The sequence below is a fragment of the Rhodamnia argentea genome, chromosome 4, assembly GCF_020921035.1.
Source record: "Rhodamnia argentea isolate NSW1041297 chromosome 4, ASM2092103v1, whole genome shotgun sequence".
In the NCBI taxonomy this organism is placed as follows: Eukaryota; Viridiplantae; Streptophyta; class Magnoliopsida; order Myrtales; family Myrtaceae; genus Rhodamnia; species Rhodamnia argentea.
In genome coordinates, this window is record NC_063153.1 from 12,904,998 (window position 1) to 12,921,591 (window position 16,594).

At 39.1% G+C, this 16,594-nt stretch overlaps 1 protein-coding gene across 5 annotated transcripts; it reads left to right on the forward strand.

The window, feature by feature from the left end:
* Window positions 1–9,028: 9,028 nt before the first annotated feature.
* On the forward strand, window positions 9,029–16,531 carry LOC115746672 (ATP-dependent DNA helicase Q-like 3). 5 transcript variants are annotated; one of them, XM_030682545.2, is made up of 20 exons: window positions 9,029–9,156; window positions 9,293–9,449; window positions 9,658–9,765; window positions 9,907–9,914; window positions 10,004–10,087; window positions 10,240–10,380; window positions 10,491–10,525; window positions 11,473–11,556; window positions 12,287–12,375; window positions 13,464–13,616; window positions 13,692–13,788; window positions 14,064–14,067; window positions 14,173–14,322; window positions 14,401–14,493; window positions 14,575–14,640; window positions 14,745–14,878; window positions 15,018–15,112; window positions 15,222–15,358; window positions 15,580–15,683; window positions 15,886–16,531. In XM_030682545.2, the coding sequence occupies exons 2-20, from the start codon at window positions 9,293–9,295 to the stop codon at window positions 16,334–16,336; spliced, it is 2,190 nt and encodes a 729-aa protein (XP_030538405.1). In that variant the 5' UTR covers window positions 9,029–9,156; the 3' UTR covers window positions 16,337–16,531. The 5 variants fall into 5 exon arrangements, with proteins under 5 accessions (XP_030538405.1, XP_048133056.1, XP_030538406.1 ...); XM_048277099.1 differs by having other exon boundaries at window positions 15,234–15,358; XM_030682546.2 differs by having other exon boundaries at window positions 15,234–15,355.
* The last annotated feature ends 63 nt before the right edge of the window (window positions 16,532–16,594 follow it).

Here is a 16,594-nt window from a genome sequence, read left to right on the forward strand (position 1 = left end):
CACCACTTTAAATGTCTGCCTGATGATTAAGGGTAATTTTGTCTTCTTTATGAGAATGTAGTGGATTTCATGTAAGGGTGGAAATAGCCACAGCCATCGGTAATGATGCTCTTTATAAGTGAGAAGGGTTTTGATTTTTTAGTGTGGAAATGGAACTGAGAAAACCCAATGCTCTGTTTGGGAAAGGATGAGAGGAGAAGGTGATAACGAATAAAACCAATTCTAAAAGCGATGACATCTTTAAGTCTATTCGCAGTGGAATCTCCATTGAGATGATTTGTACAAAGAGAGAGCACACCAGAGGACATGACAAAAAATCTGGCTTATGCTCTATTGATTTAGAGTTTGGGGTGTTGACACATAAATTTTAGCTTGCGTAGATTAACCATTCATTATGTGAAAAAATTAGGGATCGAACTCGACCCATAAGAAATAATCGATATCGCATTACATTCAGGCATAATGAGCATTTTTTTTTTCATTTATCTTACATTTTTTGCACCAATCAAATTTTATTTAAGTGGTCTGGCCATGACTTACTTTGGAATTAGCCCAACATGTTAAAATGGACTTTAGGGTAGGAGGAAGGAAAGGCCCTAATGTTACTTAAATTATCAAGACCAAGCCCATGTGAACAAGGCCCGATTGAAATTCGGGCCACCCATCCATTCCCCATGCCTTGGCCGAATTCGTCTAGTACATTGCAAATGGGGAATTCTGAATTAGGTTAGTAAATGTTGTGACAAAACTTGGAGAGCAGATTGCATTTCTCTCTTGAAAATTTGGTCACATGGGAATACAGAATGAAATATGCAAATTTCTTAGTGTGAGGTGATCGTGTATATTTTAATCTCCAAAAAGGAAAGTGAATTATCCTCTCAAATATCTCTCTTTGCGGCTCTCTCGGATGACGACTCTCTTCGGTCCGTGGATTCAAGGAGTTCTTCGACCGGCGACTTCCACATGTCCAACGGCGGCTCCGATAGTCCCCAAGGGAGCACGAACTATCCATGTTGTCCCTTCATCTTTCCGTTGTTCCTTTGTATTGTTGTCATCCTCCCTACCGTGATCTCCTCTTCCACCGGCGCTTTCTTCTTTGGGCCTTGTGTGGTTTAGCTTTCCCAAGAAGCTTTGAGCCTCCAAAGCCCCTTGGGGAAAATTTAAGGTGTTTAACTAGTGTTTTTGAGACTTCAATGGCCAAATACTAGCATTGTGAAAGCTGAAAGCCCAAGGCAAGTCCCCATCTATTTTAGGCTTTTAGCATTTTCGGAATGCTATTCCCTTCAATAGATGAATTTTGGTCAATTGCCTTCTTTGCCCTCAAAATATTACTGAAAGTCCAATTTTGTCCTTTTTGAAAAGAAAACCCTGGTCTCCAAAGCTCGCTCAACTACTTGCCTCTCGCTCGATTGCACGCCTTTCTCGCCCTCCATTGCCCGCCTTTGTCGCTCTCGGCTGCTCGTTTGCTTCGCAAACTGCTTGCTCGATTGCAGGCTCCTCTCTCTCTCTCTCTCTCTCTCTTCTTCGTTTTTGTTTTTCTTGGACTGAACTGTTTGTAAATTGTAATGTGTGCTCAAAGCACTGAGGAATGGATGAGCTCCATCTTCATGGACAGTTCTTGCTGTTTTTCTTTGGTTTATTGTGGAATTTGTGCCATCTGTTCTATGTATGAGCATTTACTCTTTATCTGTAATATATATATAATTTTAGTTAAGTGGGCAGAGTGATGTCTTTTCACTAAATGAAGCACAAGCAGGCCCAAAATCACAAATCTTCAGCTTGCAGTCTGCATTAGCATGTATGTTTTTTGGCTTCAGGATGGAAGACATTGGCTGCAAAGCAAACAAATACACCAGAGCAATTACATAATCAGAGAACTGTTTAGGAGAAGAAGTCTAGATAAAATTTGAACGAAGTTGATACAAAAAAGATAACAAAAAATGGACCATCATCATAAAGTGAGTTCCATACCAGTAAGTAAATATTTTAGGGCTCGAAGAAGTCGGTACAAGAACAATTAGCGAGTCATTGTTCTTTTTATAAAACAAAAATTAAAAAGTTAAGCTTAAAAAACTTAATTGGGTCACACCAAATGGCTTTCCAAAATATGTTTGCCAAACAGTCTTGCATTTTTCCAAACCACTTTCCAATTACAATTTACCAAACTGTCTTGCATTTTTCTAAAGCCCTTTACGCTAGACGTCTTTGCATTTGGCCAAACACTTTCCCTAAATGCCGAACCAAACACACCCTTGGTGGTCCCTTGGTGTATGGTGTTCAAATCCTAATAGGATTAGAATTGCTGTGATTAAACGGTACTTGGGTTATGCTTTATGCCTTCCCATGCTATACTATATTGATCGTCATGCCTTAGGATAACCTTGATTTCCCTTGGGATAATGTTGCATCATGCATTGCATATTTCATGCATGAGGAATCAGATCTTTGAGCCAAAAGATCGGACCACCCATTATTTTGTTCATATGTTACATGTAGTTAATATCTAGAACTTACATTTTGTGTTAAAAATGAACCTTTCACTCATCATCACATCAAGAAATATTTCTTTGTTATCAAGCGTAGATCTTTATGTTCGAGATTGTGCCATAAGTCAAGATTCGCTTCATTTCATGTCATCGCAACATGGCTATGCTAGATTGGGTTGCCTTTTTATAACAATTTCGGATCTTGCTAATCTTGTGCATTCTAGATAAATCTTGAATGTCTTAACAATTTTTTTTTATTTATAAATCTTGAATAGTTCTCGAAGTTATTGCATGTTCTTGATTGATCTCGCGCATCTGTGCGTCCTTGATGCAATCTTGAATTGTCCTTGACATTATTTTGCATGTTAAAGGTATTAGATAATCTCTCTTGCATATAGGTTAGTGATTAAATTATTAGCATTAGCCATGCAACGTACATTGATAGCATGTAACAGTAAATGAAGAACAGAGAACAAGATGATTAGGACTGTCAAAGCTCCGAGGAGTACCGCCATGGATTTTGGCATAGATGGTCTAGGATAGAGAGGCCAACATTGCTCTCATTCTCTGCACGGTCCCGCGCAAAAATAAAATAAAATAAAATAAAAATCATTTAATTTCAGTTGTATAGAGGCAAAATACGATTGATGTAGCGTGGAATGGTTGTAAAACTTACCATACGGATATGGCAAGTCATGGCATTCGAGGTGGACATTCGGACCAAGCACATGTGGGAGAGAGAAACTAAGTTAGATTCAGTCGAAGTGGGTGATATCGCATAAATTGAAAACCATGGAACATGGATCATACCGTTCATCCAGTTTTGGGGAGGCTGAAAGTGATAGCCTGTCCGGTGGGCAGGCTTCTCTGGGATAGTGCCGCGGCGCGCCTCGGCCGCCCCCTTTGCAATGCCCAAACCGAAAGCCGCTATCGGAGAGGGTATTGGCCGTGTGGCGAGACGATGCCGATCGTCTCCAGAGCGCGTCGTCCGTGGTTTTGAGTCTATCATTTTTTGTCCTGCTGACTCTTCATCTTCTTCCTCTTTTTTTTTTTTTGGGCTATTGCTTTCTAAAATAACTTACAAAAACAAATTCATTAATGATTTCCTTTATATAGATTAATACTTATTTAATTACATAAAATGCATAATAAATTTAAAATCTTTTTCTTGTGCAACGCATGTGCAATATACGTGCAGCGGACGTGCAATTCACATGTATCAACACACACTTATTATTAGAAGAGATATTACCTTTCTAAAGCTACGAGAATCAACACAGGCAATTTCTTTTGGGCGGAAGTCATGTCCTTCCCCTTTTCTGCTAAAACTGAATTCATTGGCCCGTTTAATAAGATGTGGGATTTAGAAGCAAGAGAACAAATTATGCCTTCTTCGATCACTCAACATATTACTAAATTTTTCTTTATTGAAAAAGTCATTCACGTTGTCTTTGCCAAGATACTTGATTTTACATTGATTATTAAACGTTTAGATATTAAAGAGATTCGATCGCATATGACTTCTCGTGTAGAACTCATATGCTTTTAGACTAAAATTCCACATGTTATAATAGGATGTCAATGAGAAAAACCGATCCAATACATTACTAACCTGATTATCTAGATCTCGAAAGTTGAAGAAAATTCGAGGCGGCTTGAAGGTAACACCGCTGCCGGACGGTTTTGGAATTTTGACCACCAACACCACGGTTGCTACTTTGGCCAAGAACGCAAGAATTATTAGAAAAATCTTGTAGGATATGGGTACTCGTTCAAGTTGAACAAGCAGGGAAACCATTTTGGATCGATTAAACAGAACATGAGTAGGTGCTTAGTTCTGGCTTCTTAAATGGTGTCCAAGAAAATAATTACGGAGACAGATGAAATTTATTGCGTGGACGTGAGTTTTCTTGGTCAATCCAAATCTTAGCTCTTTTGTCTGAATTTGAGGGTTGCTGAACCTCCCCTAGGCTTGCCCTCGCCCGTAGCCGGTGAGGGCGAGCTTCGACCCAGGCTGGCGAATCAGCGGCCCCTGCGATTGAGGAAGAAGAAGATAGGGAATAAAAAAAAACAAAAAAAAAAATAAACAGGAAAAGATATTAAAAAATATTAAAAATTGTCACATTAACGTCGACAACACCACGTTGGTGAGTTTCTACAAAAATTAGTTAGATTGACTGAATTGGCTCAAATAAAAAATATTTAAGATTGAATTGGCACAAAAGCAAAAGGTTTATGACTGAATTGACACAATTGCAATAGGTTTAGGATTTTTTTGGTAATTGTTCCCCACCAATAATAAAGCACCAAAGGCTTGCATGGCAATGGTTCCGATCCAAAAAAGTGCTTCCGATTAAAATTGATTTTTTCTGATTCTGTTTCATAGATGAGTTCTAGAGGATCATAACGTGTTTGGAAAGCGCACTTAATTTCTGTTCCCGAAAGCAATTTCTTTTCTCAATTTTTGTCATTTAAATCAAATAATTACGTAGTTACTTTGTGAAATTTCATCATACATTTCTAATTAATTAAAAATTAATTCATATTGATTCTCTTAAATAAGATATTGCATATTGTATATAACATTTTTTTCGCGCTATTCCTTCTAATTTTACTGTCATAACGAGTCATTTCAAATTCATTGAAGACCAAAATGTTTCCACCTTGTGTTTTGGAAAGCACGCAAACGAAAAGGAAAACGACATGAGCATGAGGCCAGACAAACATGATAACGAGGGATAGAACTAAGTCGTCGAAACTCACTGAAGTCGTGCGACGAGGACGGCAGCGGTGGAGTTGCGGGTCATAGGAGCAGCAGACGAGGGAGTGAACCGAGACCTGGTTTTGTTTTAGGTCAAGAAAAAGTGATGAGAGAATTTAAAGAAAAAGATGAGAGATGTGAGACTTCATACTATTTTGTGTTTCTGAAAAGTGATTCATTTTTTTCAGAATCAACCTTTTTATGATTCTTATTATTGCTTTCAAACTATTCCCGGGAACAGAATCAAAATCATTTAAGTCACCAAATATGTTTATCATCTTTTTTTTTTTTTTTCCTGGGGAACAAAATCAGAAAATAAGAATCGTTGCCATCTTGGCCCCAATTCTTTTTACCGAATCTGGCATACAAGCAACAAATGTCCATAAGTCCTTTTACACATTGGAGATTAATTTCATTAGTTCTAAAAAGTTCAAAAGATAAATCGTACAACATTCGATTGGAAAATCTCTCTGCTCGGGGTATCTCCGAATTCTCTCTTACGAGCATACATTGGTTTCAATATTGAAGAATGTATTACTCTATTCTACTTTAAGACTAGCAGCTAATATGCGACTATGTTTAAATTGTTATATCTATTTAGACATGTAAAATCCCAATTAAACGTACAAATTATCTTTTCGATCGACCTCTAACTGAACCAAATATTACTATAGAATGATCATCGTGATGATTCTTATGGCTTATCATACACGGGCCTCTTTTTTCTTAAGAATATGGCTTCAAAAGGGAAGGCGGGAAAAGTTTTAGAAACTCATGAGTTCTTCACAACTATTTTAGCTTGAGGTGTACATTATCTACCCATCCAATCGGTTTTGGTCGAAAAATAATTAACATGGACGTTGGTCGTCCTACGTGGCAAGAATTGGTGCTAACGTGGATAATTATTAATAATATTTTAATATTTCATTTCGAATTTTTATTTTATTTATTTATTTTCTTTTGTTTTCCTTTCCTTTTTATCTCTCTTTCTTCTTTCTATTCCTTTACTTCCCCTCTTCCCTCCGCCGGCCTCAAGCGAGGACCGCCCTTGTAGAGAAAAGAAAAGAAAAGAAAATATATATAAATAAATCGAAAAAATATTAAAATATTATTAAAAATTATCCACGTTAATATTGGCTATGCCACATAGGATGTTCAGCGTCCACGTCTGTATTTTCTAACCAAAACTGATCGGATGAACTTAATTAACAAAACGTGAAAAGATTTATGAGTCAATTGGCAAAATTAAAATATTTAAGATTGAATAATACCACAATAAGTTTATGAATTTTTGGACAATTTTTCTGGCATGGGTATATCAGTTTAGAAATTTCGGGACTTTTTTTTGACATGGAGATAATTTGGCATAAATGACACTAGTACATTAGTATGAAATTTTTTTTTGTGGTATTAATCTTTACTTTTGATTCTTTTAAATATTTCACTCAAACTCTCGATTGATTTTTTGATACGAAACCCCGTGATGTAAGAAGGGTAACAAAGGCTTGACTAATATATTGATATCTCTATGGATTGGCATTTTAATGAAAGCGACACGGTTTAGAGAAAATATTGCGTACAAACCAGGTAAAGCCGACGTGGTCCAAAGAACCATTTATTTTGCGACACGTGTCCAATGTGGGGTCCACCTCCTCTCTCTCTGCTCAGCTAGCTCTCTCTCTCTCTCTCTCTCTCTCTCTCTCTCTTGAAGCTAAAGCCGAAGCCGAAGCCCAAGCCCAAGCCCAAGCCGAAGCTTTGAGGAAGAAGAAGAAAGACTTGAGCTCCATGGCGATCGCAGGCTGTCTTGTCCGTTCCCCGGCCACGAAACTATGAGCCTAAGGCTCGTGGTCGCCATGGCCACGGGCCTCGAGCTCCACGACCATGGTGGCTGCGAACTCTATAGCCATGGTGGCCGCGAGCCGTGGGCTCGAGCTTCGCGCCCGGGACAGAGAAGTCATTAGCGGCCATGGAGGCCGCGAGTTGTGGGTTTGAGCTCCGTGGCCGGGGACGGAGAAGACATTGGCCATGGATGAGCATCTCGCGGTTCACTTAGAATAGGGCCTTGTCGTGGGGGTGGGGATGATGTTGCTTCTTTGCTCTGCCTAGACATGGTCAAATGAAACCGTGGGCCCGAAACCGGCTCACGGTTCCAACCCGTTTAAAAAAAAAAAAAAGGAGGAGGTTTGGGAGAAAAGAGCCATTGGGCCTAGGAACCAGCGGTTTCGAACTAGAACCGGCGGTTCCACCTTTCTTAGGAACCGGAACCGGCCACCTCTAGATCTGCCCATCGGACGGAGCTTAGCGGGAGGAGAGAGAGAGCAGAGGGGAGAGAGAAGAGGTGGACCCCATCGGACATACTAGCATCACCGACGTCTTCCCCATCCTCGGCCGCAAAGCTCGCAGCTGCCATGGCTATGGAGCTTGACGTCCGTGGTCATGGCTGCCGCGAGCCGTGGGCTTGAGCTCCTTGGCCATGGCGGCTGCGAGCCTTAGGCTCAAGTTTCACGGCTGGGGAACCTAGAAGACGGCCTGCGGCCGCCATGGCCATGGAGCTCGAGTCCTTCTTCTTCATCAGAGCTTCGCCGGGAGAGAGAGAGAGCAGAGAGAAGAGGTGGACCCCCGTTGGACACTTGTTGCAAAATAAATGGTTCTTTGGACCAGGTCAGCTTTACCTAGTCTGTACACAATATTTTTTCACTAGCGAGGGATGATAAAAGTATCTAGAACCATGATTTATGGCTGTTCCCAAAAAGGAATTGGATGATGTGATCTGCTTCGAAGGATCCTCTCTGGCGTTGCTACTCTCTTGCACTGTTTTAACATTTCTTTCATGTTAAACTAAGATAATCCTGGAGGGTAAATAGTATAGTAAAAAGGAATGGGGTGAAGTTTGCGACGTGAGTGCGTCGCCATTAGGCAATGAAGCTTAGTTTGAACATTCATATATGGCCTTACACTTAATTCAATAAAAAAAGGAGAAGATATGATTAGTTTAAGGATGAATACCTCAAAAAACTCCAAACCGATACACTCATGCTATTTTTATCGCAAACTAGTTTATGTGTAGTAAAAACACTAGAACTAGTACATCCGTGTCACATTTACTCTCAACTGGTGCACTCATGTCATATTTACCCCAAACTAATTATGTATATCATAAAAAATCTCAAACCGCTACACTTATGATATATTTAGCCTCCAAAAAATCTTCGATTTGCTATAATTTGGGATAAACGCGACATTGATATATTAGTTTATGGTAAATGTGATACTGGTATACCAACGTAGGGTTCTTACGGTACAAAAATTAGTTTGAGATAAATGCGATGAATGTGATGCTGTTGTGATATCTTCGATATGCCTATGACATCTCACCGAGTAACAAGTATTGACAAAACTCTATTGCTAGATATTAATGGTCTTTTGGTAAAATCTTATGTAATGCTTGATCATAATTCGATCTACAATTCATTTCCGACAAAAGATCACCGTGGTAGTCGTTTTCATTAAAAGACAATGCTAATTTTCCAACGTGCATTTAAATTAATTGAAGAACATTTTATAACTACTTTCACGAGAATTTCTTTAAAATAAACATTCGTATTGGTTACAAAATTGAATAAAAAAATATATTTATCGTTTATGAAAATATTTAGATATAATTTGTTGTCGATAATAAAAATATTTTTTATTGGCATACGAGGAGAGTTTATCGAGTGTGTGTATATATATGTATGCTTGGCATTTTGTCCACTAAGTTGAAAACTAACTAAACATCATTTTAATTTAGCTCGCTCTCACGACATATTGCTAGAACGACGGCGACCCACCAAAAGCCGGCCCCGTCTCCCGGAATATCAAGCAAACCTTCGCCGATCTCGGCCGCGCGAAGCGAAACCGGAGGACAAGGCAATTACCGATACCACTTTCTCTTTCTTTTCTTCTTTTTTTGTTTGTTTCGTTTTGCCTCTATTTGTACTATTGTTCCCTGGAAAGTTGGAATTTTTTCGGCATTGGTGTCCTTGATCGAGTGGAAAACTTGCAGATGAAGAAGTCGCCATTGCCATTGCAAAGCGCGAGCATCGGCGAGGGCAAGAATCAGAAATGGGGCAGAGAAGCTCTGGTGAAGCTCCTGCGGTGGCATTTTGGGCATGCCCAGTTCAGAGACAAGCAGCTAGAGGCCATTGAAGCTGTTCTGTCAGGTCAAAGACATGACAAAATGCATAGCCCTTGATTTTTTTTTTTTCTGATAATCAATGAATGCACTTCTGTTTTCTTGATAAAACCATTGCAAACCGACGAATTGCAGATGGTTTTTTAACTTATTTTTGTGAACAAGAATAATTGGAAAATGTTGTCAATTGGGGTGTTGCTGATCTTTTATGTGCGCCTTGTTGTGGGTGGGTGAAGGAAGAGATTGTTTCTGTCTGATGCCAACTGGAGGAGGGAAGTCGATGTGTTACCAGATACCTGCACTAGCCAAAACAGGGATTGTGCTTGTTGTGTGTCCTTTAATAGGTGAATGCCCTCTTGCCCTCACTACAAATAAAGTTCCTAGATGGTTCTTTTTATCTGCATGAGATTTTTGGTTGAGTTTTTATTGGCACAGGATGGATCAGACTGATATGTGTTAATGGGTGATCTTCAATTTGTTCACAGCTTTGATGGTAAGCATGAGAGTTGGCTTATCATTAGTAGTTAATATTGTGATCTTTGTAAATTCTCAAGTGTATCTAACCAAATTTTCTTTGGTTAGGAAAACCAAGTGAGTGCATTGAAGGAGAAAGGAATTTCTGCCGAATTTCTCTCCTCTACCCAAACGACTCAAACTAAGAATAAGGTGAATCTCGGGCCTTGCATCGATAATGAGAGATATGATCATGGTGGAAGATTTGTGGAGCTCGAGAGTCCTAGAATTAATCAGTTTAACATGCACATTATGCTAAAAAATGCAATTTGCAAGGCCCCTTAACTTTTACGTTTTGCTTTCAGATATATGAAGACCTTGCATTGGGGAAACCTTCCTTGAGGCTGCTGTATGTGACTCCGGAATTGATTGCCACACCGGGATTTATGTCAAAGCTGATGAAAATTCACTCTAGAGGGTTGCTTAATCTGATTGCCATTGACGAGGTGTGAGTTTTTTGTAGACTATTCACGAGGACAGTTGAGGTGTCTTGTGTTCCAACGAAAGAATCTCAATCCCTAAGAATGGATTACTCATCTTCTTTTTGGTATTTCAGGCGCATTGCATCTCAACATGGGGTCATGATTTCAGGTACCTTATTTATTTGTTTCGAGCAACAAATATGGATGTCTTTTGAACTGAAAGGGGTATTTATTTATTGCCTTCAGTTTATACTTGCACCACTTTCAGAAATCAACGTATTGATATGTTTGTCACTCCTGCTTTGGATGTCTTTGACTGTTCATTTCATTTATATCTCCCCCCTGTTGGTTTTGTTCTATTTCAAAGGGTCCTACTGTGTATACCTAGGACGTTATTATATCACTCTGACTCATGCCTGTTGATGCTCCTGTTCTTTATTGCTGCAGTGTCCCTAGTGATGCTAATAGGGAGACATCTTAATCTATCAACTAGATGGTTCTGCTTTTTTCATAAAATAGGTTGAGCTGCATAGACTCTGTAAGAATATTAACTGAAAAAGCTTTTATTGGAGGCATAAAAGCCAATTTCCCTTTTATTGGTTTTAGTTGTTGTTTACTGATAGTTCTGGTGAATAAGTCAGTAAGCGCATAACAAGCTTTGGGATGTCGCACAAATCTTATTCATCTTATAAGAAGTGAATTTTCTTTAGTGTCAAAATAGGCTTGATATCCTAAATAGGGGTATGACTTACTTCCTTGAATGATATTTTGAAGCAATTATGGACTCTTTGGTGGCATATGTGAACATGTATTGGAATTTACAGCAGTGATCAAGAGGCTGTCCAAATGCAGATACCTGTTGTTCATTTAATTTAGCTTTCTTTAGACTTGATATACATACATTAGCATGGACAACTACTTCACACACATTGAGACACGTTTATTTGCAGTTATCGTTGCACATTACATGAATGTGAGCAAGCACTTGAATGTCCACCTCTTAACTTTGTGAACTCTGATGGATGGATCACCCACACACCTTTGGCTTTTTTCGTCAAAGTTTTGAACTTTAGACAGTCTTTCGTCCTTCATTTGTGTTTGATCTGTTTCAAACAGACCTAGCTACCGGAAGCTTTCCTCTTTGAGGAATCACCTGCCTGGCATACCAATACTGGCGTTGACAGCAACTGCTGTTCCTAAGTAAGTGTTGTTGACTGAATTATGGAAGAATTGACCGTACTTGCTACAGGGAGAGACCCGGCTTTCTTATATAAGAAAACTGATCTGACTAGTCTCTATAGCTCTCCCGGTTTTGGCCACATATCTCTTGAAAGGCTTTGTATATGGATGTGTCTTGGTTTCCTAGATGGCATGGGTTGTCACTTGTCCAAGCTATATCTCATTTATAGAAGTGGAATAACCAAAGCAAAACCAATCAACATGATTAAGACATGCTTCATATGAGAGCATTTATGTTTGTGAATGAATGTAACTAGATAGCATGCATATTTTTTCCCTCAACAAGTATAGTCAACACTATTTGTACTCAAGCTTAAATTATTTGAGAAGCAGGTACTTTTTGGCAATTATGCTTGCAAGCTAAACCCAATCTGAGTGAACAAGAATAGGCATGCTGATTGGTATTGACCTTTTCGAAAGTTCTGCTAGTGGTTCGGGATGATGAAAAGAAATATTGTTAGGTCAACTGCCAGTGTAAATAATTTGCACATTCATTGTGGGATGAGTGATGTGTGTTTTTAGTTAATTTTGTGATCTAGATCTTCCACATTTCATTTTCTTTTGTAGGAGAAGCCTGGAAGGGGGTGAGATGTTGGCATTTTTGTAGCTTCAGATCTAATGGCTATTCCATAATGTTTTCTCGCATAATATTTTTTTACCAGAATTAAACCAATTCATTTTTCCTTTCCAGGGTGCAGAATGATGTCATGCAATCCTTAGGGATGGAAAGCCCTCTGGTTCTAACATCATCTTTCAACCGTCCAAATATATATTATGAAGGTGGGCCCTTCAAGTTTCACATGTTATGCCTCTAGTTCCTCTCATGTAAATAAAGAGAGGTGGAGACATAAATCGATAGTTAAAGGATAGTTTGGACTTTAATTTGTGTGGAAATGAAATTATTTAGTTTGCTATTAGATGCGGGCTATTGGAGTCAGAGAAAGCTCACGAGGGAAATTTTTTTGCAGCTTTAGGTAGCGATAACCATTTTCTCTAGGATAATCTCTGGCTCAGCTAGCTGATGCAGAGAAAACACAAGCATATTAATGTACTTACTGTAGCCTAAGGATTTCATTCTTTGTTTCTTACAAATATTGGGGTCGCTTGGCTGTTGGTGCGAGGCCTGGTAACTGCAATTAATAAGTGTGGATAATGTGGAGGCACTTAGGTATAAAAAAGAGAGGGAGAGGGGGGGGGCGGGGAGAATAATGTGGAGGCACACCCCCCATATGCACATGTCAGTCTCTGAAGGTGACGTACCTTTTCCATTGGCGTTCTAGGTTTGAGTTACATCTTCTAGGAAAACTTTGGTTAGAGTAACTCTCAGCGATCGAAAGCCACAAAGGACTCGTTCCCCTGTTTGAGTTCTCTCTCTGTGTCCTCAGTCTCAACTCCAATGAGTTATCACTTTAACACGATTCCTGTGATTCTGAAGTCTAGGAGAAAGTCCTGATCAAAGATCTATTACGGTTCTCTAGGTTGCTAAAACAAAAGGCCACTTTAATAGGCTGCTTATAGAATACTTAAGGTGAACTCTTGTTTTTCTTTTTTCTTGTATAATCTTTTTCTGGGGGCCAAAGTTTCTTGTGTAAATTTGCTGGTAGGCTTTTGCAAAAAGTATTCCCTGAAAAGATCTGTTTCCAACTGAAGTTTTAATTTGGAGAGTTGGCATTGTGTAATATTAGCAAATCCTGATTGCTCAGGACTGACATTATGTAATCGATGAAAAGGCATCAGAATTCTGGATCTTTTTTTGTAATCAACATGGTAAAGCTTATTTTTGCAACTATTGTTGTAATGTTGCTACAAATTACTTTACTAAAATTTAGTATTATTATTTTTGCATCTGAACAAGTCTCTCGGTGCAGTCCGGTACAAAGATATTCTGGACGATGCATACGCTGACTTATTGAAGAAACTCAAAACTTCTGGTGCTGTTTGCTCGATTATTTACTGCCTGGAACGCGCAATGTGTGATAACCTGTCTGCTTACCTTTCAGAAAATGGAATATCATGTGCTGGTAATTGTACTTTCTTTCTTAAGCCATACAGGATTGTCAGGTGGCCATTGATATCTATCCTGTTTTACTTCTCAGCTTACCACGCGGGGCAGAATGACAAGCTGCGGAGTTCCATCTTAGATGATTGGATTTCTTCTAAGATACAAGTTGTCGTGGCCACAGTGGCTTTTGGGTAAGAGAGCCCTTGATAGCCTCAACTTATAAATTTTTTAAATTTTTTGCTCATTCAACCTGACCATTTGTTTGCTATGGGTAATGTTGGGGGAAGTTACGTGACAACTTTCCTACTTTTTGATGTTATCGTTCTTAAGCTTCTTTCTTGCTTGTCCTTAATTTACAATCTTCGATCAATCAAGAATATGATGTTATTGTATGTTTTGGTTATGTTCTTCCACTTGGAGCTGTTCTGCTGCATGGACGGTAACTCTGCTTCTGATGCTCCTTCAGGATGGTATGGTAACACAAGGCTATGCACTCAAATTTACTCTAGTTTCATCATCCTGCATGACTGTTCCACTGATGCTTGTCTATCATTGAATGTGGTTTATACTTGCAGGGTATTGATAGAAAGGATGTGAGAATTGTTTGCCACTTTAACATTCCAAAGTCAATGGAAGCATTCTATCAAGAATCAGGTAGAGCTGGCCGCGATCAATTGCCCTCTACAAGTATATTGTATTATGGGATTGAGGATCACAAGAGAATGGTCAGGTCTCTGGCTTCCTGATCGTAATTTGCTCTTCTTCTTGATGACATTTCTTGATGAGCTCACACATACTTTCAGGAATTTATTCTAAGCAATGCTAAGAATAAGAAGTCGCAAAGCTCCAGTTCACAGGATGGGTTGTTCAAAAAGTTACTAGCCGACTTTAATCAGGTGATTCATAGCTTTTCTATTGATGTCGTGTATATGCATTTTCTAGGTATGTACTGATTTTAGGTCCTGTTCGGTGCGCAGATGGTTGAATATTGTGAAGGATCCGGGTGCCGGCGTAAAAAGATTCTTGAGAGTTTTGGTGAACAGGTTGTGGTAACTTTTTGTTCTTCAAAATGTTACTGGTGCTAAGGTGTTTTTGGAGCTCGCTAAATCTTGAACTGAAACACAAGTTGTGTCAATGCATAAATTAGGTTCCTGCATCCCTCTGTAAAAACTCGTGCGATGCGTGCAAACATCCAAACCAGGTTGCCAGGCAGTTGGAGGAGCTTACAACTACTTGTGCTTCTCGTCAGAGAAACCAGTTCTCCAAAATCCTGATGCGCAGGTTTTGTTTTGTGGTTTTTGTTTTGTTTGAAGCTCTTCGGTAATTCATCTTGCAGACAAACTTGTTAGTTTTATGTTGCAAGAAGTGACATTATTCATAAGGTTCAATGCTAATCCTTATGCACTTTCTAATCGAACAGCGCGGTAGATATGAGTGATGAAGGACAGTATTCTGAGTTTTGGAATCGTGATGATGAAGCAAGTTGTTCAGAGGAAGACATTTCTGACTCTGATGGTAATAGTTGCATGTCAATATTACCTGACACCTATCCAATTATGTTTGAAAAAAATAGTTGGTGTACATTTTTCCTGGCCGATGTTTTCACATTCTCCAATGTGTGAAGATTCTAATGCAGATGGCAACGATGTTGCGAAGAGCTCCACTATCTCAAAATTCAAATCAGGAGTAAATGAGAGGATTGATTTCTGGGAGCATGCTGAGGAAAACTACAATCAGAAGAAAGGCTTAGATAGAAAGGTAGGTCATGGTATCCGTCTTTTCATGTTCAAGGGAATTTAGCCATTATCTGTAGTAATACTGACTCGTGAATAATGTGGTTCCTCTTTCTGCTGTTTTCAAAATAAAAACTACGCGTCAGATGAAATGGGAAACTGATGTGTCACTGTTGCAATTTTGTCCTATATTATGAAAGAAGTTGAACTTATGGTCGGCTACTGAAATACTACGATGACATATTGCAGAATAAAGTTGACAAGAATGAAGTATCGGAACAACTGAGAGAAGCTAGCAAGCAAAGATTGTTCGAAGCCTTGACGCTGGCTCAGCGGCGTCTTGGCTCTTTAATGTAATATTACTCATTTCTGTTTCTTGTCACATTCATTTCACTGCCACTTTGTTTTTCTTGGTACACTGCTAGTCTAAGGTTGTGAAAGAGAGCTTCATCTGGTTGAATATTCAGTCCGATGCATCATATATGAATGTCTAAGAAACACCCAAGCCATAGAGATAGATTAATGGACTCTTTTCTCTTCAAACTTTATTTGCAGGAATGAGTTTGAAAAGTCAGCTTCTTCCCTTGAGAACGAGTGCTACAAAAAATATGGAAAGAGCAGGAAGTCATTTTATCTTTCCCAAGTGGCAAACACAGTAAGGTGGCTCTCAACTACCAATTCAACAGATCTGACAAATCGGCTCAGAATAAGTGACGACTTGGCTTCAGAGAATACGCCACCTAAACAAGAACCTTCAGGTTCAACATCATCTTCACTCAATCAGGTAATAACAGAGACCATAAATGAAGAAGTTCCTAGCGTCACCAGTTCAACGAATCTTTCTTGTGTTTCCTCGGTGCAAAGTTCTACTACTACTGCTGCAAGTCTGCCACCAATTCCTTCCTTCTCTGAGTTTACAAAAAGCAGAAAGGCGAAGGATAGGGCAGTTGATAAATTGCCGGAGACGGTTGAGAAGAATATGGAGAAAAGAATGAGGTTGCGGTAGGATCTCTGTTCTCGAATTTTGCTCATCTCGATTGCCTCCTTCTTTAGCTTAGAAAATAACTAAAATAGCTTGTTAAGCATTTGCTATCAACTATATGGCAGTTCTATTTATTGAATTTTCTCGTACATCTCTGGCTTCCAAGATCTCAGTTTGATCTCCAAAAGGGTCATTAGAGAGGAAACCTCATTCCGTGCACGGTTCTATTTTGAGTATCATAGGTGCGCCTCAGGTCTTTCCTACTTTAAAAAGAATAGTTTT

Coding starts and splice junctions, on each gene's coding strand:
- LOC115746672 (XM_030682545.2), top strand. CDS start 9,293: ATGAAGAAGTCGCCATTGCCATTGCAAAGCGCGAGCATCGGCGAGGGC. Junction 12,376..13,463: donor TCCAAATATATATTATGAAG/GTGGGCCCTTCA, acceptor CTCTCGGTGCAG/TCCGGTACAAAGATATTCTG. Junction 15,684..15,885: donor CGGCGTCTTGGCTCTTTAAT/GTAATATTACTC, acceptor CTTTATTTGCAG/GAATGAGTTTGAAAAGTCAG.